The 23,665-nt window shown below is 34.1% G+C and overlaps 4 protein-coding genes across 4 annotated transcripts; 3 read left to right on the plus strand and 1 right to left on the minus strand.

The window, feature by feature from the left end:
- The first annotated feature begins 1,532 nt into the window (after positions 1-1,532).
- LOC132269623 (CRIB domain-containing protein RIC7-like) lies at positions 1,533-2,595 on the plus strand. The gene is made up of 3 exons (XM_059770877.1): positions 1,533-1,628; positions 1,808-1,892; positions 2,234-2,595. The coding sequence occupies exons 1-3, from the start codon at positions 1,548-1,550 to the stop codon at positions 2,593-2,595; spliced, it is 528 nt and encodes a 175-aa protein (XP_059626860.1). The 5' UTR covers positions 1,533-1,547.
- Positions 2,596-3,218: 623 nt separating this feature from the next.
- On the minus strand, positions 3,219-5,049 carry LOC132268357 (LRR receptor-like serine/threonine-protein kinase GSO1). Its single transcript, XM_059769213.1, has one exon. The coding sequence runs from the start codon at positions 4,776-4,778 to the stop codon at positions 3,399-3,401; it is 1,380 nt and encodes a 459-aa protein (XP_059625196.1). The 5' UTR covers positions 4,779-5,049; the 3' UTR covers positions 3,219-3,398.
- Positions 5,050-10,340: 5,291 nt separating this feature from the next.
- Positions 10,341-12,961, plus strand: LOC132269058 (uncharacterized). Its single transcript, XM_059770070.1, has 4 exons — positions 10,341-10,445; positions 10,548-11,479; positions 11,563-11,706; positions 12,510-12,961. The coding sequence occupies exons 2-4, from the start codon at positions 11,399-11,401 to the stop codon at positions 12,759-12,761; spliced, it is 477 nt and encodes a 158-aa protein (XP_059626053.1). The 5' UTR covers positions 10,341-10,445; positions 10,548-11,398; the 3' UTR covers positions 12,762-12,961.
- Positions 12,962-19,453: 6,492 nt separating this feature from the next.
- LOC132269059 (uncharacterized) lies at positions 19,454-22,708 on the plus strand. The gene is made up of 4 exons (XM_059770071.1): positions 19,454-19,577; positions 20,268-21,113; positions 21,253-21,336; positions 22,170-22,708. The coding sequence occupies exons 2-4, from the start codon at positions 20,352-20,354 to the stop codon at positions 22,491-22,493; spliced, it is 1,170 nt and encodes a 389-aa protein (XP_059626054.1). The 5' UTR covers positions 19,454-19,577; positions 20,268-20,351; the 3' UTR covers positions 22,494-22,708.
- Positions 22,709-23,665: the final 957 nt, after the last annotated feature.

Consider the following 23,665-nt stretch of genomic DNA (forward strand, 5'->3'; position numbering starts at 1 on the left):
TGAACTCAAAGGAAGTTCCCAGTCATACTTTTTCTAGTTCAAAAGTTCAAATTAAAGAACTTTGTTTTTATCTCTAACCAGATATCAACTTCGTAATTGTAACAATTAAGGAAGACATTAAATTTGAGAATATCGTGCTTTAATAATATATTAATTTATATAAAAGCAATGCCAAAACACTCAACAAGATATTCCGAACATAATATATAGGTTTAGACTAAAGTTAACTTCTTTTTTTTTTTCTTCCTTCATCCTTTATTGTAAGAAGACTTGAATCCTATAGATTTTAATTTTTGAGTAGATGTAGTGAATTAGTACTTCTGGTAGATTTTAGAGTGCCAAACTTCTACTATCTTCATCTATTATTAATTGAACTTTTAATATTTCTTGCCTTGTGAAAAAAATAATAATAATAAAGTAAAAAAAAATTGTAAAGTGAAAAAGTATTAGACTACAGTTTAATTTGAGAGGCCCAAACACTACAATAGAATTGGGCTTCGTTGAGCCCACTCAAGAGGAAATATTCATTTTAGACCCTTAGGAGACCCAAAAAGATAGACTGGCCCAAAGGCTCGGCTTGCATGGGACAAACACAGTATCGTGAAAGGAAGAAATTGAAGGCCTTAAGCCTCTTCTCAGTATTTAAATTATTCTGATATAAAAAAAAATAAATAAATAAAAATAAAAAAAATCTTTAAATTATTTACGTTTTCATAGTGAACGGATCATTTTAAGCAAGCCAAGTTAAAACCATACTAAAATTAGCATTCTCATAAATCTGTAACTGTAATTTTATTCTCACTCCTGAAATTTCGATCTGCTTCTGGTTTTGATTAATAGGTACTAGTAACAAACCATACATTGCCATTGAATTGACGAAAGATTTGCTTTAAACAGCTTTTTTTAATATTTTCTTTTCTTTTCTTTTTCACCAAACAGTACAGAATATTCAAATTAACTAAATATGTTACATACCATGTTCAATTTTCTTTTGATTTTCTTTTCACTCAGTTGGGAAGGCTTAACCGATAATAGTTGAATTAATGACATTGCATTGAGCTTTCTTTTAAAGATTTCATATGATGATGGTTTCTCTTAAATCCTAAACAGGAATGGTTCCACTTCTGTCATGCATGATGTTTGTTTCCACAGAAAATTTTGTTTAGCTTTCTCCATGTTATATCTGTTTAATCCACAATTCCGGCATCAACATTTTGTCAAGGAGAAAGTTTTGAATGGTGGACACAACGATGAAGGGCCTTCTTAAAGGCCTAAGATACATTGCTCAAATATTTGGTGTGTACATTTTCTTCAATTCTTCTATACATTTTACTATAATGAGACACAGTCCTTTATCAGTTTATACTTCTAGAGCACTTGATTGTTAGTAAGAAAAAACAGGGAAATATATATATATATATATATATATATATATATATATATTTGTTTGTTTGGTTTCCATGATTTGGAATTCTGAAGAAAAGCATTTTCCAAAAATTATTTCTAATTAATATTGTGATGCAGAAGAAGATGAAAAAGAACCAGAAATGCAGATTGGCAATCCAACAGATGTGAAGCATGTGGCTCACATTGGATGGGATGGACAATCTGTAGAAACTCCGAGCTGGGTAAATTTTATTATTTTTGTTAGGAAAATTATTCTGATTATACTTTAAAGCTTAAAAATATTAATATTTTATATTTTCTTCATCTCATGGTACAATGGTGAACGATAGGCTAATAAGTGCTTTGAGTTTGATGTGTATTCAAATTAAGAAACATAAAGCCTTATTCTACTTCTGTGCAGATGAAGGAGTTTAATTCCCAGTCAACACCCTCAAGCATCAATGGAGAAGCAAAAGAGAACCCTCAAACACAAAAGGGCTCACAAGGTCTGAAGTTTTTATTTCTTAATAGTTCTTCCTAAATCATGAAAAACATAGGACCTATTTTGTTCTGTTTTTCGAGAACATTATATTATGAAAACAGAGTTAATTTATTGGGGAAAAAAAAAAAAAAAAAAAAAAAAAACAATTATTGTCTTTGTCTTGTATGATGTATCATCCTCAAAGTTCTTGAAAAAATTGCTTTTCATGTTCTTGCTTAGCATATTTGTAAGTTTTAACCAACATTTGTTTTTCAAGAAAATTGAATGTGCATGGCATTAACAATTACAGATGTTGCATTTAGTCAGAAAATTTTAGGCACTAGTACAATACATTATGGATTTGAGGCAAGTTCTTGTTTGTTAAATATGAATTGTATTGTTCCATACATGTATTTTTTTTTTTTTTTTCAAATCCTTTGGCCTATGTATTTGTAGATTCAAGCGAAAAAGGCCCAAAATCTCAGGCCAAAGACTTGCCAGAATTACCAAAGTCATCAAGACGTCGAGCTTCAGTAGATGATTCTTTAATGGCTGAATCCCCGACCAAATCGCAGTCAAGACGACGCCACTCCGCAGGTGCCTCCAAGGACTCATCTAAAGAAACTCAACCGAGCCGGTTAGTCCATGACTTGTCCCTTAGATCAGAGTCACACTCAGGGGACCAGCCAGACATCCCAAAGAAACCGCGCCGAAAGAAGACCAAATAGTCCATAAATGGCAGGATCATTTGGATCAAAAGCCACCATTTGTAGGACACATACAGGATCATCGAACAATATACATATACATGAACAAAGAGCTTTGTCAACCTTGAAGTTCGAATGCTCTTTTAAAGGGAAAGAGAGCACTAAAATGAAATTTCTTGCACAATTGATGTTACTGTTTTTTCTTGTTACACAGTTGCTAGAGGCTTGTTTAGTTGAAAGAAACCAAAATTTTTGCATGACATTTATCAAACACATGGTAGTATTAGTTCTTTTTCACAGCTATTGTCAAATGTGGTGATTGTGACCATTAGTCCTAGTATTTATTCCAGTCATAAGCATGAAGCCATAAACGAACAGAAGTGTACCATGTTGGGATTGCAGTGGATGTGGACTGAAAAGGACATTTCAGTCCCTAACATCCATGAATTTTCCATATCAAGTGGACCACCTCAATCGTGATGATATAAGATATGGGTGTGTATATATATATATGGCTATTGCTATCTGTCTCCACCTTCATGATAAGTCATAAATGCAATTACCTCTATGGCCCATTCAAGGAAGAGAACACAAAGCACATTTATAGAAAAATCAAATTAGCAAAGATAGAGATATATGTTGTTGTCATTGATTGCAACTTTTAATTACATATGTGCCCTTTTCATTACATTTGACTACAACCCAAAAATTTCATATGCAACAAGTCAGTAGTAGTACTAGTATCATGTGTTCCTTCTGTTCTGCCTAATCTCTCTCTGTTTTGACACTCTAATTACTAAGATAAGAGAAGAACCTTAGAAACATCAACAAATGATAAACAAAAACCCTAGAAACATCAACAAGTGAGAAGCATGCAGAATTGAAGAAACCCCATTGAAAAGGACAGGATTGGGAATGGCTGGTTTGTTGCACAATTTCAATTGCCCCAAACTGCCACTGATTTTAGCAGACCTCTTCAAACCCTTGTCAATGCACAGTTGTGGATTCCCAGCCAACTTTAGCTTTTCCCCAACTTTACCGGCAAAATCAGCAGAAAATGGAAGCCTTCCACTCAAATTGTTGTTCTCCAAATTCACCTCATTCAGCAACTCCAAAGAACCAAACTCCTCTGGTACTGTCCCTTCCAGCGTGTTATTGTCAAGCCCCAGATAACACAAGTTTCTCAGAAATGCCCCCATTGAAGCCGGAATATTCCCAACTAGTCCGGTGCCCGATAGCCCAATTCCAATAATACCCCCGAGTTTCTCCCAAATTTCCGGAATCTGCCCTCCGAGTAAGTTTCCACTCAGATACACCTCTCTCAATCTGGGCATCTCTGCTAAGAACAGAGGAACTCCATAGTTACCGAAACTGTTAAAACTCAAGTCTAAGAACTCCAAACTCTTCAAATTGCTCAAACTTTCTGGGATTTTCCCGGAAAATCGATTCCAACCCAGGTCGAGCTTCAAGAGCTCTGTTAGTCCTCCGAGTGATTCTGGGACGTTCCCTTCAAACCCATTGTTGCTGAGATCAAGAACCCTCAATTTCTTCAACTTCCCCAAATTTTCCGAAACTTCACCACCGATAAATCCATTTCTCGATATTGTAATCTGCTCCAAGTTTATTAAATCGCCAAACCCATCTGATATACTCCCAGAAACATTCGTTCCTGTCAAGACTAACCTCCTTAGGCTCGTCAAGTTACCGAGTTCGCCACCAAGAGACCCAACCAGAGATGGGTTTTCTATGAAGACGAGCTCTTCTAGAGAAGATCTGAAACTCGAAATATCAGGCAGAAAAACTCGTGTTTCGGTGAAACACTTGTAGAAGAAGAGTTTTCGGAGGTGTTTGAAGGAAGAGAGAAGAGGGTTGATGGTAGACTTGGACGAGCATGGTGGGTTTGGAGAATAGTCGGAAACGTAGCCGAAATTGAGTTCGGTGATGTGAACCGTTTCTGTGGTGGCGTTGCTGTTGGCTTCGTCAACGAAGATGTCGCAGACGACGCCGTGTGGGGCGGAGGTGCAGAGGTCATCGGGGAAGAGAGAGCGCCAGGGGATGTCGGAGTTAATCGACTCGAGAACTCGGTAAACCGATTCTTGCTCGTCCGATTTGAGAACTGGTTGTGAAACTACATGATCGACCACCAGGGTTGAGAGGAAAACGAAGATGAGAGTGAGAGCAAAGGAGGAAGAAGAGACCGCCATTGGAGGGTGTTTGGAGAGTGAAATATGAAGTGTGAAGACTAGAGTAAGGTTTTAAGAGGGTTTTGAAGAAGATGAGAAGAGGAGATAGAGAGGACATTAATGGGGAGGGAAAGTCTTTAGAGGGAATGTAAGGGTAAGAGGGAAAGTGGACTAAGGGCATGTTTGTCTAGAAAGATGAAAGAGAAGATCAGAGTACAAGGTGTTGCAGAGATTTGCTTTACTGTATACCACTTTCTGAAACGACCAAAATGGCCTTGTCATTGTATAGATATGTATTTGCGAAAATATGGCATGAATTGATACAGCTAAAGGAAAATGCTATCTGTTGGGCGGTGGTGAGTTTTTTCATTTTTAAGTGATACAAAGTTATGCCAGGTGGTAAAACAGTACTCGATGACTTGATGTAAAAAAATAAATAAAAGATATATTTGATACAGTCTTCATTATTAGATAATGTACTAAAACTTTACAATTGATTCACTATCTTATTCATAATTAAGTGAAAGATGTATCATGAAATAGTGATGCTATTCATGACAGAACAAACCAACCAATGTGCATTGAGTGATCAGTAGCCATATTCATGGGGGATCTACTTGATGGTATCTCATTATTATCTACTGATTACATTCCATTTGCTTATATAGTTTAGTTTTTTATTTTATAAATAATTTTTAATCATGAATTTTATGTTTATAAATTTTTCTTTTTATTACTGTTTGAATGACACAAATAACAACTACGGTTCACATCTTATCATCAATCTCGAACACTCCACTATGTTTTTTTTTTGTTTATACCATTAAAGTGGTCTTGCTATAGTTTGTTACCAGGTGGGTAATGTTAAGATGTAAAATTATTATTGACATATTTTGGTAATCAAAATTAGTTTTGAGTGAGTTGTAATTATTTTTATCTCTGTCCCACTTTAATTGTCGCCTTTGAGAACCGTGATATACAAATGGACAATTAAAGTGAGACAGAAGGAGTATTTATCATCAAGTCTTGGTTTCGGAATGCCGAAATTTCAAGTGAAGTCACTCACGATATTTTTGGTTTGACAATGAACTGCTACTAGTCATGGTAAGGTGTGAGGATCACTTAGAATGGGGTTACAAGTTGAATTTTCTTTCATAAAATTTTTCTTAGCAATCCAATCTGTTGGACTTTACTCTTGAACTGGTTGCTTTCTGGTGAACCAAAAAGGAAAGTTTGTGTTTTTGCCTACTTCTGTTACCTTTTGAGTGTGACTTATGGAGATTTTCTAGCACGAAAATTGATATATTTTTTTAATCCTAATAGGACTAAATACTTATCTATATAAACTCATATTCACACACTATTTGGCGACTTTTTGCGTAAATATTTTCATAACCCTAGAAAGCTTTTTGGTGTGAGTTTTTGAGAGCACACAGACTATACAAAGAGTGTTTTAGGTTGTTCATTCATTTTTGGATCGGGATTGGCGTGATTGAAGATCTCATATCTACCGATCATAAAAGAATTTCTTGCAAACTTCTGGAAATCAGTTTTTAAGAAAATAAGTAGATCACACTGTAAAGGGATCCAGATGCTCGTGGAGTGTTGGTTAATCTACCAACGATCCTTTTACAGATATTATGAATAAACATGAGGTTGAGAGTTATTGGACGGAGGGAGTCGCAAAGTTAGGGATGTCAGTAATTAGTTTTGGTAGAGTGATAAGGTGTAAGCCTGAGTAGGAGTCGATTATACTTTGCTTCATATAGCCACAGACCTGCAAGGGGACCAGAGGCTAATGCCTCATCTGGAATTTTTTTTTTTTTTTTTTTTTTTTTTTGTATTATATACTTGATTTTTTTTTTTTTTTCATTTTATACCATGCCCCCCTTGAAATTTCACAAATGCCCCTCACTATATAAGTTCCCAAAATATTATTTTTTCTCTTTCACACTTTGGTTCTCTCATCTCTGCCTCGTGCGAATATATATGGTATATCAGACAATATAGTTTCAACCTTGAGGCCTTCTGCCTTCGACAATTCTTTCCATCGCCGACCAGTCCCTACCTCAATCCGGCAATCTATGTCTCTCTCTCACATACATGACACCCACAAACACAGTACTCACGTGCAATTTGTTATTCTAGTTATTATTAAAAGGCCACCCCCATGATATTATTGGGTTTTTTTCATAACAATTGGCCTCTTCTGCTAATTGAAATTTTCCCACTAAAAATTCTCTAAACTCACTTTTTACTTTATTTGCAACTCACACGTAATGCCCAACTCTTAGAACCATAATTAAAATCTTTGCATAATAAATTTTTTTCCTCAATGGCGCAATTAAAAAATTTATGGAAGATGTTACTATTACATTTATTCTAAATTTTGGCATTAGTTTGATTACAATTTTTTTTTGTTTTTTTGAAAATTTCAAAAGTAGTTCCAATTCTAGTTTGCCAACGTATGGTTGTACTTAAATTAGAAGGGGACAAAGAACAGTAAAAATTGACAACTATCAAGGGTGATAAAGACTTTTGAACCAAGACCGTACAGTTTGCTAATTTCCGATGAAGAAACAACTTTGTCGGGACCAATGCCAATGATCAGGTCAGCAGAGGTGCCATATGCAGCAAACTCTGAACGCTTCGTTAAAGCTCGAACGGTTCAGGAAGAAGCCGGAATATCCAACGGTTCTGGTTTCAAAACACAAAAAAAACCAGTTCAGCTTTAACCCTGAGAGCTTGGGTTTTTAGTGGGCACGGTAAAACACGCGCCGACGGAGCCGACAGTACGACCTGCGAAAGCGAAAGCCGACAGCGGCCCGCCGGCACACGCCGACTTGTCTCAGTTTGTCCGTGAAAGGGACGTCTAACTGTTCAGAGAAGCAATGTCGACATGTCACGCAGAGAGTGGTGCCACGTGGACACTCAATGTGCCTACGGAATATCGTTTCCGGAAAAGACAGAGCATGCGAATTCCATTTGCAGGCGCTTCATTCCGATCCAATCACTTTGTGGGACCAAATGCCGTTTTTCTGTCGTACAACAATTCACTTTTTGAATTCTTGACTTCCTTTGTTACTACTTCCTTGATCCCTACTCCAAGATTCCAAAAATAAAAATTTACTGTATCCAGTTTTGTAAGAATTATGTGTGTTATTTTATTTATTTAATATTGGTAAATTATATGAGTACTCATTGTTTTTGTGAGTTCGGCAAAATTACATATTGTTCGGTATTTATTTTTTTTACCTCTTTTAAAATTCATATGTCACCTATCAAAAAGTGACATTGAATATAAAAAGGGTAATATTTTTATATTATAATAATATAGAGTATTATATTGTATTATATATAAGAGAAATACAATATTATTATTTTAGAAATTTAGTCAGCTGGGAAATAAAATGTTAGATGTGTTGTTAATGTAATTTATTTTGTTTATTTATTTATTTTTTATCTGTAGAAATAATTAAGTGAGCTATTCTTCAATTTAGTATGCATTTTTATGATTCCAAATATCATAATTAAGTGGTCTCTTGTTAATTTAGAATTCGTCTTAGTGATATATTCTATAGACAATTAGATTGGAGTTGACATAAAAATTATTCCAATTTGACTACCCTTCATTTTAAAACTCAATTTAGATTCAGTTGATACTTGTGACTAGCTTAAAATCTTGAGTTTAAGTTTGAATCTAGCTATTTGAAAAAAAGTAAGACTATTGAGTATCAAGAGTGTACTCTAATAATTCAAAGTCACGTAGAAAGTAGTGTTCAAGTCTTGATACAAACATATATGTGCATGCATTTTTGTTAAAGATAAAAATAAATAAATAAAATGTGAAATTATCAAAAATCGTTAATAAAATTTCAAATAAGTTGTACATTCCTACCAAGGAATATGCGCATAATAACACTGAAAACTTCATTTTCTTAACAATTCACGCTTAGACAATTACGTTACAGGGCATGAACTCTACACGAATTCTATACACATTGAAATCAAAAAAATGTGTTCTGACTTGGGTGTCGAAAAATAAAATTTTCAATGAATTATTTAATAGATCAATTTATATAAATATAAAACTATATAAACATGAATTTGTATGACTCAGAATCTAACAATTGTTAGATTTCAATTCATTTTGTCAGTGAACAGCAGATGAAATGATTTATTTCCAAGCCCTTGTATAAGCCTCATTTAGGGGTGAACATTGGGAAGGACGGGCTCTTTGTACTTGCAATTATGAAAGCCTGACATGATCTGAACTGAAGCCTATACTATACCAGCCAGCCAAGGCCCAAACTATAGGATGTACTAACTGAAGCCAAGCCCGCCCATATGACCATAATTTATTCAAAATAATACTAATAAAATAATCTGTTTTATATTCAATTTTGTCCTCCTTGAATAAAAAGACAAATAGCGCGAATTGAAAATTTGAAATTAATTGACTCTTTGCACCACATTAGAGATTTGATATTAATTGGATTTTAATTTGCATTAGAAAGTATTAGGCGTCAGCAAATAAACTATAAATACGTGAATTTAATTTGATTTGATTCAATCCAATCAGCACATTATACATTAAGGTGATGAAAATGTTAATTTGATACATTAAAAATAATTAAAAGATTAAATGGATAAATTAACATTTCAATGGGTCAATTGGTAGGTCATGCATAAGTGAAAGGGCAATAAAGTATTTTTACCTTGTGTCAAAGGTAGTTGAGGTGATTCACGTAATTGTTTAATTTTGCAAATTTAGGAGTATCATTATCCAAACAGTGTTACAATTTACCCTAATAATAATATCTATAGGAAAAATAAGTCTTAAAAATAAATAAATAAATAAGTTAGGGATTCTTTTTATTAAGCTAAGGGGGCCTTATCTCAATTTTTCTTAGTGTTAGGCTTTAATTAATAATTTATTATAAATAATTTATAAGACTAATCAACGCGGGTTGCAAAACTGATGGGCTAAGCCCACTCGTGTTGGGTTGGTTAATTTTTATTTATTTTTTAGGAAAAATTACATATAAATGGAGTCAAAATTCCATATTTACTTAGAGACTGAGTCAAAGATCCATATTTCTCTAAAATGGATTGCTGAGGTGGCACATGGTTTTTTACTGTTTAAAAAATTGTGGTGCCTAAAATGCCATTTCCGAACAAAAAAGTAGTACCTTCAGTTCAAAAAAGTAGTACATTCGGAGAAAAAGTAGTACCTTTGCGGGTGTTTAAAAAACATGGTACCTAGACGCCAAAAAGTAGTACCTTCAGTTCAAAAAAGTAATACCTTCGAAGACGCGGAAGGGTATTTTAGGCACCATAATTTCTAAACAGTTTAAAACCATGTGCCACCTCAGCAATCCATTTTAGAGAAATATGGAACTTTGACTCAGCCTCTAAGTAAATATGAAACTTTGACTCAGCCTCTAAGTAAATATGAAACTTTGACTCCATTTATATATAATTTTCCCTATTTTTTATCTAAGCGCGTGAAACAAATTGGTGTATATTTACTATCATTCCGTCGTCCAAATTCTATATTTACTATCATTCCGTCGTCCAAATTCTATATATTCCTTCGTGCCGAAGGATTCGGAAATATTTCTTCAAGTCATTACGATCACAACAATCTGCTTCGATACTCCGCTATCGCCTCCGCTATCGCCTCAGGTGACAAGATCTGCTTAGTAATATATATATATACACACATATACTTTCTGTCTCGTATATTCTTATTGTAGATTGATAGTAATTTTTTGAACAATTCCTCAGTGGGTGTTCGAAGTTTTTACAAAGTTGAAGACTTGGCTAAAGGGTTTTTGCTTACACAATGAAACAAAGACGACTGAACTCCAAATTTGCACTTAGGAAGGTAAATATTTTTATTCCCTTTAAGCAATTTGAAAAAAATTGAATCTTTTCCATATAATAATAATCATAAAGCTTCTTTTCTCTTAATCCTCATTTTCTCGCTAAATTATTATGTGTGATGAATTATTGTGCGTTTGCTTGGTTGTTTTCTCCTTATTCGTCCTCACTATGTTATGTGGTTTGAAATAATCAGTGCAAAGAGAGGGTTAGTTTTCTCCTTATTTGTTTTACCTAATTTCTCATGTTTGTGTTCAATTCAATTTTATTAATTTATACTAATTGTCCTCACTATGTTATTTGGTTTGCAATAATCACTGTAATGGGAGGAGTAATCACTCTGAAGAGAGTTCAACGGCTTGAGTTGAATCTTAAACGATTACATAGTAATATTCCGGAAGGGCATTACAATTTATCATCTATGCGGTCACTGGATTTTTCGAGACTTGAATCACTAACTGCAATCCGTTTCACGTATGTGGATGTGACTGCAGAATGCCTTGAATGTTTTTTTATCAAGCTGTCCATTTCTTGAAGAAGTATCTGTTGATAACTCGGCTTGTGTAGTCAATCTCAAAGTTTATGGTCAATCACTCAAGCATTTGAAAATAGCGTACTGTTGGTTTTTGGAAGACATTGAGATTTCTGCGAAAAATCTGGTGTCACTTGAATATTTTGGTCATCAAATAAACTTGTGTTTCAAGAGTGCATGCCATCTTTCTAAACTATGCCTGTGGGATCAGTTTTGCAAATTTATGATTTATAGAGATAGGTTTTCCCAGTTTTCAAGCTATATCTCTCAGCTGCAGACACTTGTATTGAAGTTGGATCACGAGGTTAGTATCTAACTTACCTCTCTTTTGTGCCTTCTCTTCTTCTTCAAGGTTTTCTGACACAATTGGTTAGTTGGCCTCTTCAGGTATTTGATAAATTCCCCAAATTTCCTGAATTAAGGAATCTAAAGCATTTGACATTGAAGGTGGATTCATACCTTATCAGTAGCTTCCTTCCTTGCATTTCCCTCATAGAGGCAGCTCCTTGTTTGTATAGATTTTCTATCGAGGTTAGTGCTCTTACTTTCTAGTTTACAATATGTGCATCATATTCTATCCTGGAATCTTATGTTTTATGTTATTTTAGGTGCTTACTAAGTAATGTTAACTTGTAATGGCATTCATACTACATCGTCTGTCTCTTTTTCTTTTTTCCCTCTAGATATGGATGATTTGCTTCACATAATTTCTGATATCATATATAAGATTCATATCTTACTAAAATTTATCTAATATCAAAAGAATTTGAGAACAGTGGTGCACTGTGCGTCTAGTTTGTTTTCATTGATTTTGCAGCTTAGGCTTAGCATCGGCCATTAGAGGAGGTCTTTTTTAATATATATATATATATTTGATGAGAAGACAATATATTCCTGCATTGCCTTCCAATTTCTATTATTTTGATGTTCAATGTTAATCTGCATCTCCTCTCCTTCAACGAAAGTTTGTGAAAAAATTCTTTATTTCTTTGCCTCATACCTGTGAATTAATGATTAGCAATGTGTGATGTATGAACTAGGTGCTAACATAGAGGCAATAAGTTATACATCTGTTCTTAAGATGGAACCGATGTTAGAGGTATTATACATAAGATGACAGTCCTTTGTGGACTAGGCTACTTAAAAGAAGATGTTAACTTTCAGTAGACTAATACTCTTGATTCATTTTGTTTGTGGCTAATAGATTAAGTGCATTGATTTAGGTCATAGCTTTAACCAGTTTGATCATCATTCCATTTTCATTGTTTGGAATTAAAAGTCAATTTCATTGTTCTAACAAAATTGAATTAATAATCGGACCATTGGTGTGGCAGGTTTTTTATGGGAAGATTGATTGTCCTGACAGCTACCTTTTGCAAGGGAAGGTGGTACAAAGAATGGCTGAGAAACGTCTGCTCAAATGTCCCAAGGTGGTAGAATTGGTTGGATTTACTGGCCATGAGGTTGATGTTGAGCTCGCCATGTACTTATTTGAGAATCTTGTCTCGCTAGAGAAGATAAATATTGATACACGCCAACCAAATTTGATAGGAACTGAAAATGAGAATGTGGAAGATGAGAATTGACTAGCGGCGAAAATGTGTGCTATGGGACTGCAATCAAAATTACCTCGAGGGGTTGAACTAATGATACTTTGAAGGAGGGACAGGCCCCTCTTTAACTGTTACAACATGTAAGATTTTGTATGGTGGACAAATGATGAGAAGTTGTTATAACTTGTATATAATATGTAATAAAGTATTTGCAAAATCATTTATCATTTAAATAGGTAAGCAACTCGCACACTTTCTGTTCCAAGTGGGACTTGAAACCCTCAGCCTTGAATTCTCGTGTCATCATTGTTATTTTGATAGAAATGTGGAATTATAATTACTTGTAAACAGCAAAAAAAGACATCTTTACAACTAAGTTTTGAAGCTGGAACTGTGTGTGTACTAAAAGGCCTGTGACATCTCCCATGGCTTGGTTCCTCCACAGAGGAGACTAAATAAGAAAAATGAAGAGGAAACAACTCTCTCATGACCACTTAAACAACTCTCATAGGTGTTGCTGAATGTATTAATTTGAAAACCCGTTTGATAATATTTTACTTTGAATTACTGACTTTATTAAGATTGTTTGTTATATACAAAAGCTGAAGTCTGAAAGTTGTACAGATTACATTTTTGTCCTCAATAATACTCATAACAATTTTATATTTATAATATAAAAATTTTAATAAAATGATGACATTAATTCACTCAATTAAATATATCAATTTAACAATGAATAATAATGTCAAATAATCATAAAAAAAATAAAATTCTTATCTAGAAATAGAATTATATTATACAAATAATTGATGAAAATTTAAAATATAAAGGTCTGTATGATTTCCTAAGGGCCTGTTTGATTTCCTATATAAATAATTATGGTGTTAAATCAATTTAAATAGTTAACCAAGGAGCCGTGTTTATAATATATAATACGTAGTAGAATAATAATAATAATAATATATAATAATAATAATAATAATAATAATAATAATAATATATAATAATAATAATAATAATTATTATTATTATTATTATTATATATTATTATTATTATGGGAATCTGGTAAAATTTTATATGTTTTTAAAGAATTTGTTCTCTAAAAAAAATAAAAAAATAAAAATAAATAAAAAAAGTAACAACCAACCGAATATATATAGAAGAGTTTTTCAACGAGAGAACTCACTCTATTTCCAGATGCAAAGAGATCGAACAGAGAATTTTAAAGAAATTGCAAAGAGAAGTCTAGAAGAGAGAGCGTGATTATTTGAGGGTAGTGTAATCATTAAAAAAATAGTTTTAAAACCTAATAACTTACCGTCTTCTGCGATAAGCGATAAGTAACCCTCTCATCGCTTAAAATTTTAGCCTCTTTTAGTTACCATATTAAGCGGTATCCTAAAATTTTATCAAACACACTTATTTTTAAAAATCATTTACCGTCGCTAAAGTAAGAAATCAAACAGGCCTTTATTGAATGTTTTTGCTCTAAACGGTGTAGTTCACGAGGGTTTTTCCCACAACAATTGGTCTTTTCTGCCAATCGAGATTTCCTCGCTAAAAATTCGGTGTCTTTAATGTTTCTGATTTTTGTCATTTTTCCATTTTCTGGAATTTTTTTGATTTTTGAGGGTATTTTGGTCTTTTCTTGTTTTGCGTGCCGGACACCGTGGGTTGTGTCGGGTGTGTCAGAGTGTTGTTTGGGACATTTCCTTGAGTTCAGGACTATTGACATGTATTGGCTGCCAATTTGGCATTTTTCTATTTTTCGGACCGGGATGTCCCCAGGTGGGGTCCGCTACTGGGGTCGTTGTACTCAATAATTATGTCACGGGTCCATTGCGTATCATACATTATTTTATCCTGCATATTTAATTGATTAAATGATTAATGTGTGGTGGTAAAGTGATGGTGTATTTGTATTTATTTTATTATTAGTGGGATATTACTTTTGTGGGACCCACAAGGGGTATAACTCTTATACCAGTCAGATGCTCTCCCCCTCCCTCTCTTCCTCACTTTTTCTTTTTCTTTTTCTTTTCTTTAAAATTTTGAGCTTGAATTTATTCCAAACATTTGGGAACTTGAATGCAAAGTTGAAGAGCTCGTCAAGATCTACGTTTTGATCGGAGCAAAGTGCCGTTTGGCCACCATTTGGAGATTTCGAATTTTGGGGTTCTTGGGTGAATTTCGGGCTTTGCTTGGCATAATCTCCAATTGAGGTAGAGGTTTTCCTAATGCATAAAGTTTTGCCTCTTTATTTGAGTAAATTTCAAATTTCACTAATTTATGCCTAAGTTGCAAACTTTGTTATGAAATTAAAGAATTGGAAAGGTTTTAATTGTTAAAGTGTGAAGTTGTATATGTTTACATGTTAAGCTTCCTTGTAAATGATTTTTGTACATGTTTTACCTGAGATATTGGTGTCTTGTTGTATTGAACTTTCAAAGTATGTTATAATCTTAGTTGTCTATCATTGATACCATGTTGATATTATTCTTGACATAATGATGAAATTGAAATTTTGAGATTAAAGGCCATTACATAGCATACCATGACATAAATGAAGGATTTAGGGAAATTTGAAAGGAAAATTTGTTTTTAGAAAGTGAAGTTTCTTTCATGAAAGGGAAGTGTTTTTTTTTAAAATGAACCGAATTTCGCGAATCCAGGGCTAGCTTGACTTAGAGGGAGCGCGGCCCAGTGTAGGACGTGAAAAAGTTGATACTAGGCCCTTTAACTGTCGCCAAGCTTTGCCAGAATTAGAACTGGGGATAGTTATCAATCTCGCCTCGGTAAAGTCCGTTAGCGGATTTTCGAAAAGTAAAAGATGGGTTGGTATAGACCAGGTTTGAGATGGGTGCATCATATTTCATGTCATGCACATCATTTTGTAGAATTATGTTATGTGCTAAGTTTGTTGCTTATCAGTTGTAAATGTTGTATGGACTCCCATTATATGACCCTGATTCCTTTTTATTCCTTTATGTGTTACGTGACTCAAGGGAGCCCAAAACTAACGCCTTAGGCTGCTTCTACTGAGCTTTATGCTCACCCTTTTATTTTAATATTTTTTAGGGCATGGAAAAGAAGTGGCGGAGGAAAATGCACCACAAGCTTGACAGGACTAGGAGTTATTTATTTTTGTCGTTTTTTTTTGTGTATGATCATTTTGTACAGTACCATTTTGAAAATGCATTTGTTTTGTGTAAAGCATAGCCATGTTTTGTAACTATAACCTCTTGACAGTATTTGATGTAATTAGTGACTATGTTAACCTTTTGTAAGGAATGGGTAAATGATGGTGTAATTTGGGAAGTTGATTAATGTATATGTCCATGGGATGCTATTTATGTTTGTCGTGAATTCGGGATTGATTGCATATCAGGTTTGGTTCATAACGAGCTCTATTTTCTGGTGTTTCTCGCTGCAAGTAGTAGCATTCCAGGGGCCTGTCGGCCGGCTGACAAGGAGAATCAGCTGACTGATAGGGCATTTTTTGGGTATTCTAGAGAGTTGGGTCTCTGGAAGTGGCTTTTCGGCTGGCCTAGTCAGCCGACTAAACCCTATTCTCCAGTCGGCCAAAAGGCCATTTTATAAAAGTCCCTAGAGCATGCACATTTGTGCATCGCTTCAGCCGGCCGACCACTTAGGTCTGCCGATCGACATATGCCTGCCAGCCGGCCGATTCTCTTCTTCCTCCCTGCATTGAGTTCCTTCAGTGATGTTTATGGTTTTGGAGAGTTATTAACTTATGGATGAGGTTCATCCTTCGTGTTGACATAGGAAATGACGGTTGTACCCATAGTCGACCTCGGGTTCAAATAAGGACCCGGCTAATGGTTCAGACACACGGGTTTTTAGTGAGCACAGAAAAACACGTGTTGAAGGAACTAATAGTACAACCTGCGAAAGGAAAAGCCGATAGCGGCCCATCGGCAGACGCCGACTTATCTCAGTTTGTCCGTAAAAGGGACGTCTCACTGTGGCGCTTCATTTCGATCCAATTACTTTATGGGACCAAATGCCGTTTTTTTCTCGTACAACAATTCACTTTTTGAATTCTTGACTTTCATATTACTACTTCCTTGATCGCAACTCCAAGATTCCGACTAAAGGACCAAATGGCCCAGTGGTATCACCCATTCCTCCCCAAAGGTAAGGGGTTCGAACCTCATTGGAGGTAGGGTGTGTGCGTAATTGCTTTAACTTCCAAAAAAAAAAAAAAAAACTCAAAAATTCCAAAATAAAAATAAAAAATTTATTGTATCCAGTTTTGTAAAAATTATAATACCTTTTTTTTTTTTTTTTTTTTTTTTTTTTTTTTTTTGTGAGTTAACAAATTGTGTCACCTATCAAAAAGTGACATTGAGTATAAAAGTGTAATACTTTTATATTATAATAATATAGAGTATTATATTGTATTATATATAAGAGAAAGACAATATTATTATTTTATAAATTTAGTCAGCTGTAAATAAAATGCTAGGTGTTTTGTTAATGTAATTTATTCTATTTTTTCTGTAGAAATAATTAAGTGGGCTCTTCTTCAATTTATTTTCATGATTCCGGATATCATAATTAAGTGGTCTCTTGTTAATTTAGAATTCGTCTTAGTGATATAGGATATTTCTACAGCAGACAATTAGGTAGAAGTTGACATAAAAAAATTTCCAATTTGACTACCTTTCATTTTAAAACTCAATTTAGATTCCATTCATGCTTGTGACCAGTTCAAAATCTTGAGTTCAAGTTTGAATCTAGCTATTGGAAAAAAAGTAAGACTATTAAGTAACAAGAATGTACTCTAATAACTCAAAGTTATGTAAAAAGTCATATTTAAGTCTCCATAGAAACATATATGTGTGTGCATTTTTGTTCAAGATAAAAATAAATAAATAAAAGAAGAAGAAGAACACAAAATATATATTAAAAATGTTCCCAATGTGTGAAATAATCAAAAATCCTTAATAAAATTTCGTATGAGAAGTACATTCCTACCATGGAATAGGTACTTTGATATGGGCATAAAATTGAAAACTTCATTTTCCTAACAATTCACCCTAGATAATTATGTTAAAGGGTATTAACTCTACTTGAATTCTTCTACACAGATGGAAATTAGGAAAATGTGTTTTAAATTGGGTGTCAAAAAATAAAATTTTCAATGAATTATTTAACAAATCAAATTATATAAATATAAAACTATATAAACATAAATTTGTATGACTCAGAGTCTAACAATTGCTAGATTTCAATTCATTTTCTCAGCGAACAGCAAATGAAATGATTGATTTCCAACCACTTGAATACGCGGTGGGATGGCAATTTGATTTGCCCCGCGGTTACCTGCCCCACCCTGCCTCCTTTTTTGGCATTTTGGGGGACTGTTTAGCATATTTGGGAGGGGATAGTTTAATGTAATAAAAACCTACGCAGGTTTGGTGCGGGGGCAGGGGGAGGTCGCCCCGCACCGCCCTACCTCGTTTAGATAGACAAATTACTTAAGTGCCCTTATTTATTTAGTATCTATATTTTTAAGTATATATATTAAGTACCCTATATAACAATATTAAAATAACAAATGAATTTGATTAGAAGGAAAGTTGCAATGGTGAAAAACTGAAGATGATGGGCAAAAAAAATGCAAATCTATTTCAACAATAAATAAATTATGATCTTAAACGGGGTGGGGCGGGTACCCGCGAGGGTAAAAATATTAGACAGTTACGGGGATGGGGTGGAAAGTCTCCTCATTTTTACGATTTTGGACGAGGACGGAGACGGGGTTTTTAAATGGTTGCGGGGGCGGGGATGGTCACACCCGCCCAAACCCGCCCCCCGTTGCCATCCCTGTATAATACGCCTCATTTAGGGGTGAACATTGGGAAGGACGGCGCACTTAATAATTATTGTACAATTATGAAAGCCTGACATGATCTGAACTCAAGCCTATACTGTACCAGCCAGCCAAGGCCCAAACCATAGGATGTACTAACTGAAGCCAAGCCCACCTATATGACCATAATTTATTCAAAATAATACTCGTATATAATTATAAAATAATCTATTTTACATTCAATTTTGTCCTCCTTGAATGAAAAGACAAATAGCGAATTGAAAATTTGAAATTAATTGTCTCTTCGCAGCATATTAGAGATTTGAAATTAATTGAATTCTAATTTGCTTTAGAAAGGGATGAGCAAATAATTTATAAATACACAAATGTGATTCGATTCGATCCAAGTCAATCAGCACATTATATATATATATATATGTTAGTGTGATATATTAAAAATATTTAAAAAATTAAATGGGTAAATCAACATTTCAATGTGTCAATTAATGAGTCATTCATAACTCAAAGAGCAATAAGGTATTTTTATCTTATATCAAAGGTAGTTGGGGTGATTGTTTAATTTTGTAAACTTAGAAGTATCATCGTCCAAGCAGTGTTGCAATTTACCCAAATAGTAATATCTAGATGAAAAATAAGTCTTAAAAAACATAAAAATAAAAAAGTTAGGGATTTTTTTTATTAAGCTTAGGGGTCTTATCTCAATTTTTCTTACAGTTAGGCTTTAATTTATAATTTATAATTTATAATTTATAGGACTAATCAACGCCCGGTTGCAAAACTGATGGGCTAAGCCCACTCATGTTGGGCTGGTTAATTTTTATATATTTTTTTCTCTGAGCGCGTAAAACAAATTGGTGTATTTACCATCATTCCATCGTCCAAATTCTATATACTCCTTCGTGCCGAAGGATTTGGAAATATTTCTTCAAATCATTACCATCACAACAATCTGCTTCGATACTCCGCGCAGCCTCCGCATTCGCCTCAGGTGACAAGATCTGCTTAGTAATATATATATACATACACACACATATATATTCTTATTGTAGATTGATAGTAATTTTTTGAACAATTCCTCAGTGGGTGTTCGAAGTTTTTACAAAGTTGAAGACTTGGCTAAAGGGTTTTTGCTTACACAATGAAACAAAGACGACTGAACTCCAAATTTGCACTTAAGAAGGTCAATATTTTTTTTCCCTTTAAGCAATTTGAAAAAAAATTGAATCTTTTCCATATAATAATAATCATAAAGCTTTCTTTTCTCGTAATAGTCAATTTCTCCGCTAAATTATTATGTGTGATGAATTATTGTGTGTTTGCGTGGTTGTTTTCTCCCTATTCGTTTTACCTAATTTATCATGTTAGTGTTCAATTCAATTATTATTACTATATACGGCTTGTCCTTACTATGTTGTGTGGTTTGAAATAATCAGTGTAAAGAGAGGAGTTGTTTTCTCCTTATTTGTTTTACCTAATTTATCATGTTTGTGTTCAATTCAATTTTATTAATTTATGTTGATTGTCCTCACTATGTTATGTGGTTTGCTATAATCAGTGTAAAGAGAGGAGTTGTTTTCTCCTTATTTGTTATTACCTAATTTCTTATGTTTGTGTTCAATTCAATTTTATTAATTTATACTAATTATCCTCACTATGTTATTTGGTTTGCAATAATCAGTGTAAAGGGAGGAGTAATCACTCTGAAGATCGGATCAGTCAGTTGCCGGATGAAATTCTTATTTGCATCCTCTCTTGCTTGCCTATGAAAGAGGCGGCAAGAACTAGTGTAGTCTCAAGTAGATGGAAAGAGTTGTGGACATATACAACCGGTACTTTGGATTTTGAGGCTTTGAAGTTATTGTGGAAAGTTCGAAGGAAAGGAAATTGGAAACTATTAGGGGTGGAGAGGGCTAACTATATAAGTTGGGTGAATCGGGTCTTGAACTCACACAAGGGTGCAACCCTGGCTGAATTCAGAATTCACTTTGATTTGGATTCTAGTTCTACATCTGATATTGATAATTGGGTTCACTTTGCAATGGAGAAGAGAGTTCAAAGGCTTGAGTTGAATCTTAAACGATTACTTAGTAATTTGCTGGAAGGGCATTACAATTTATCATCTATGCGGTCACTGGATTTTTCGAGACTTGAATCACTAACTGCAATCCGTTTCACATATGTGGATGTAACTGCAGAATGCCTTGAATGTTTTTTATCAAGCTGTCCATTTCTTGAAGAAGTATCTGTTGATAACTCGGCTTGTCTAGTCAATCTTAAAGTTTATGGTCAATCGCTCAAGCATTTGAAAAGAGCGTACTGTTGGTTTTTGGAAGACATTGAGATTTCTGCAAAAAGTCTGGTGTCACTTGAATATTTTGGTCACCAAATAAACTTGTGTTTCAAGAGTGCATGCCATCTTTCTAAACTATACCTGGGGGGTCAGTTTTGCAAATTTATGAAATTTTCCCTGTTTTCAAGCTATATTTCTCAGCTGCAGACACTTGTATTGGATTTGGATTACGAGGTTAGTATCTAACTTACCTCTCTTTTGTGCCTTCTCTTATTCTTCAAGGTTTTCTGATACATTTCGTTATTTGAACTCTTCAGGTATTTAATAACTTCCCCAAATTTCCTGAATTAATCTAAAGCATTTGACATTGAAGGTGGTTTCAAACTTTATCACGAGCTTCCTTCCTTGCATTTCCCTCATAGAGGCAGCTCCTTGTTTGTATAGATTTTGTCTTGAGGTTAGTGCTCTTACTTTCTGGTTTACAATATGTGCATCATATTCTATCCTGGAATCTTATGTTTTATGTTATTTAGGGTGCTTACCAAGTAATTTTAACTTGTAATGGCATTCATACTACATCATCGCTCTTTTTTTCTTTTTTCCCTCTAGATATGTATGATTTGCTTTACAAAATTTCTGAGACCTCTATATAAGATTCATTTCTTACATAAATTTACCTAATATCAAAAGAATTTGAGAACAGTGGTGCACTGTGCATCTAGTTTGTTTTCATTGATTTTGTAGCTTAGGCTTAGCATCGGCCATTGGAGGAGGTGTTTTTTAATATATATATATGTGTGTGTGTGTGTGTGTGTATATATTTTAAAATTTGATGAGAAGACAATATATTCCTACATTGCCTTCCAATTTCTATTATTTTGATGTTCAATGTTAATCTGCGACTCTCTCCTTCAAGGAAAGTTTGTGAAAAAATTCTTTATTTCTTTGCCTCATACGTGTGAATTAATGATTAGCAATGTGTGATGTATGAACTAGATGCTAATATAGAGGCAATAAGTTATACATCTGTTCTGAGATGGAACCGATGTTAGAGGTATTAATACATAAGATGTCAGTCCTTTGTGGACTAGGCTACTTAAAAGAAGATGTTAACTTTCAGTAGACTAATACTTTTGATTCATTTTGTTTGTGGCTAATAGATTAAGTGCATTGATTTAGGTCTTAGCTTTAACCAGTTTGATCATCATTCCATTTTCATTGTTTGGAATCAAAAGTCAATTTCATTGTTCTAACAATATTGAATTAATAATCGGACCATTGGTGTGGCAGGTTTTTTATGGGAATATTGATTGTCCTGGCCGCTACCTTTTGCAAGGGAAGGTGGTACAAGGAAGGGCTGAGAAACGTCTGCTCAAATGTCCCAAGGTGGTAGAATTGGCTGGATTTACTGGCTGCGAGGTTGATGTTGAGCTCGCCATGTACTTATTTGAGAATTTTGTCTCACTAGAGAAGATAAATATTGATACACGCCCACCGTATTTGATAGGAGCTGAAAATGAGAATGTGGAAGATGAGAATCGACTAGCGGCGAAAATGTGTGCTATGGGACTGCAATCAAAATTACCTCGAGGGGTTGAACTAATGATAATATGAAGATTTTGTGGAGGGCTGCCCATGTAACATTAGATGGCAATTTGTGCTTTGTAATATTTAATTAAAGATGTAATGCTACAATGTCTGGGTTTAAAATAGAGGACAGGCCCCTCTTTTAACTGTTGTGATTTTGTATGGTGGAAAAATGATGAGAAGTTGTTATAACTTGTATATCATGTGAAATAAAGTATTTGCAAAATCATTTTTCATTTAAATAGGTAAGCAACTCGCACACTTTGTGTTCCAAGTGTGACTTGAAACCCTCAGCCATGAAGAGATACCACCCAAGTTAGGATCTGGTGGTGTAAGAATATAATTTTTCGCAGTTGCAGCATTTTTCTATTTGCATTATGATTTTCCATTCCCATTTGTCTTACAGGTTCTTGGAGATGGTTTGATGATTCTATGTTGGATTGCTGTGAACCTTTGTCAAAGGTTAAAATTGGAGGCATTTCATTCTGGCAAACTTGCTAAATTTGAAGCTTTTCGGACAAATGAAAACACTATTCGATGATTTATGATTGGTAGAAATAAACGGGGACAAATAGGACACAGTTTTTCTAGTTCGTGTGCTACTAACCTTTTAATATTGGTAGAAATTTCGATACAAGGAAGAATGTGAATGCTAAGGTCCATGGACAAGGATAAGTAGTGTTGTTGGGTTGTCCCTTTCGTACATGCTGTGCAATTTTGACACTCTCTATCTCCTTGCATAAAAAAACTAAACAAATACTTTGGTGGTAGTCCATTGTCACTCTACATTAATTTTCTTAAAGGAAAACAGTAGTTATTACAACAATATTTATGTTTCTTGTGATTTTAAGTCTAAGGCCTATTTTTAGCATAATGAGAGTTAATTCTCGAGAAGAGATCGTAGTGGTTGAAATCCATCTGTTCTTTTTTTTTTTTTTTTTTTTTTTTTTTTCTTGAATGTGTGTATTTTTATTCTTACAAAATGAAGCAATATGTTGATCTGTTTTAAATTATTTGTAGATTTACATCTTCACACTTGTATTCTTATTTCTGAAATTAAATCATTTTCCGATTCATAATTATTTCAAGGCCTGAAAAAGCACTAGGCTTTCTTTATAGAGTGGTACAATCTCGTTGGCACTACGGCTGATATTGTTCAGCTACTATTCCATATTACTCATTTTTTTTTTTCGCTCTGT

This window comes from Cornus florida, unplaced genomic scaffold (assembly GCF_030987335.1).
Source record: "Cornus florida cultivar Cherokee Brave unplaced genomic scaffold, ASM3098733v1 CherokeeBrave_3.0.0_Hap2_Chr08, whole genome shotgun sequence".
NCBI lineage: Eukaryota > Viridiplantae > Streptophyta > Magnoliopsida > Cornales > Cornaceae > Cornus > Cornus florida.

Bases quoted from the DNA above. Each gene is read 5' to 3' on its own strand.
- LOC132269623 (XM_059770877.1), top strand. From the start codon at position 1,548: ATGCAGATTGGCAATCCAACAGATGTGAAGCATGTGGCTCACATTGGA. The intron at 1,629-1,807 runs GTAAATTTTATT...ACTTCTGTGCAG, and splicing joins CTGTAGAAACTCCGAGCTGG to ATGAAGGAGTTTAATTCCCA. The intron at 1,893-2,233 runs GTCTGAAGTTTT...TATGGATTTGAG, and splicing joins AACACAAAAGGGCTCACAAG to GCAAGTTCTTGTTTGTTAAA.
- LOC132269059 (XM_059770071.1), top strand. From the start codon at position 20,352: ATGAAAGAGGCGGCAAGAACTAGTGTAGTCTCAAGTAGATGGAAAGAG. The intron at 21,114-21,252 runs GTTAGTATCTAA...TTGACATTGAAG, and splicing joins TATTGGATTTGGATTACGAG to GTGGTTTCAAACTTTATCAC. The intron at 21,337-22,169 runs GTTAGTGCTCTT...TTGGTGTGGCAG, and splicing joins TGTATAGATTTTGTCTTGAG to GTTTTTTATGGGAATATTGA.
- LOC132268357 (XM_059769213.1), bottom strand. From the start codon at position 4,778: ATGGCGGTCTCTTCTTCCTCCTTTGCTCTCACTCTCATCTTCGTTTTC.
- LOC132269058 (XM_059770070.1), top strand. From the start codon at position 11,399: ATGATTTATAGAGATAGGTTTTCCCAGTTTTCAAGCTATATCTCTCAG. The intron at 11,480-11,562 runs GTTAGTATCTAA...TGGCCTCTTCAG, and splicing joins TATTGAAGTTGGATCACGAG to GTATTTGATAAATTCCCCAA. The intron at 11,707-12,509 runs GTTAGTGCTCTT...TTGGTGTGGCAG, and splicing joins TGTATAGATTTTCTATCGAG to GTTTTTTATGGGAAGATTGA.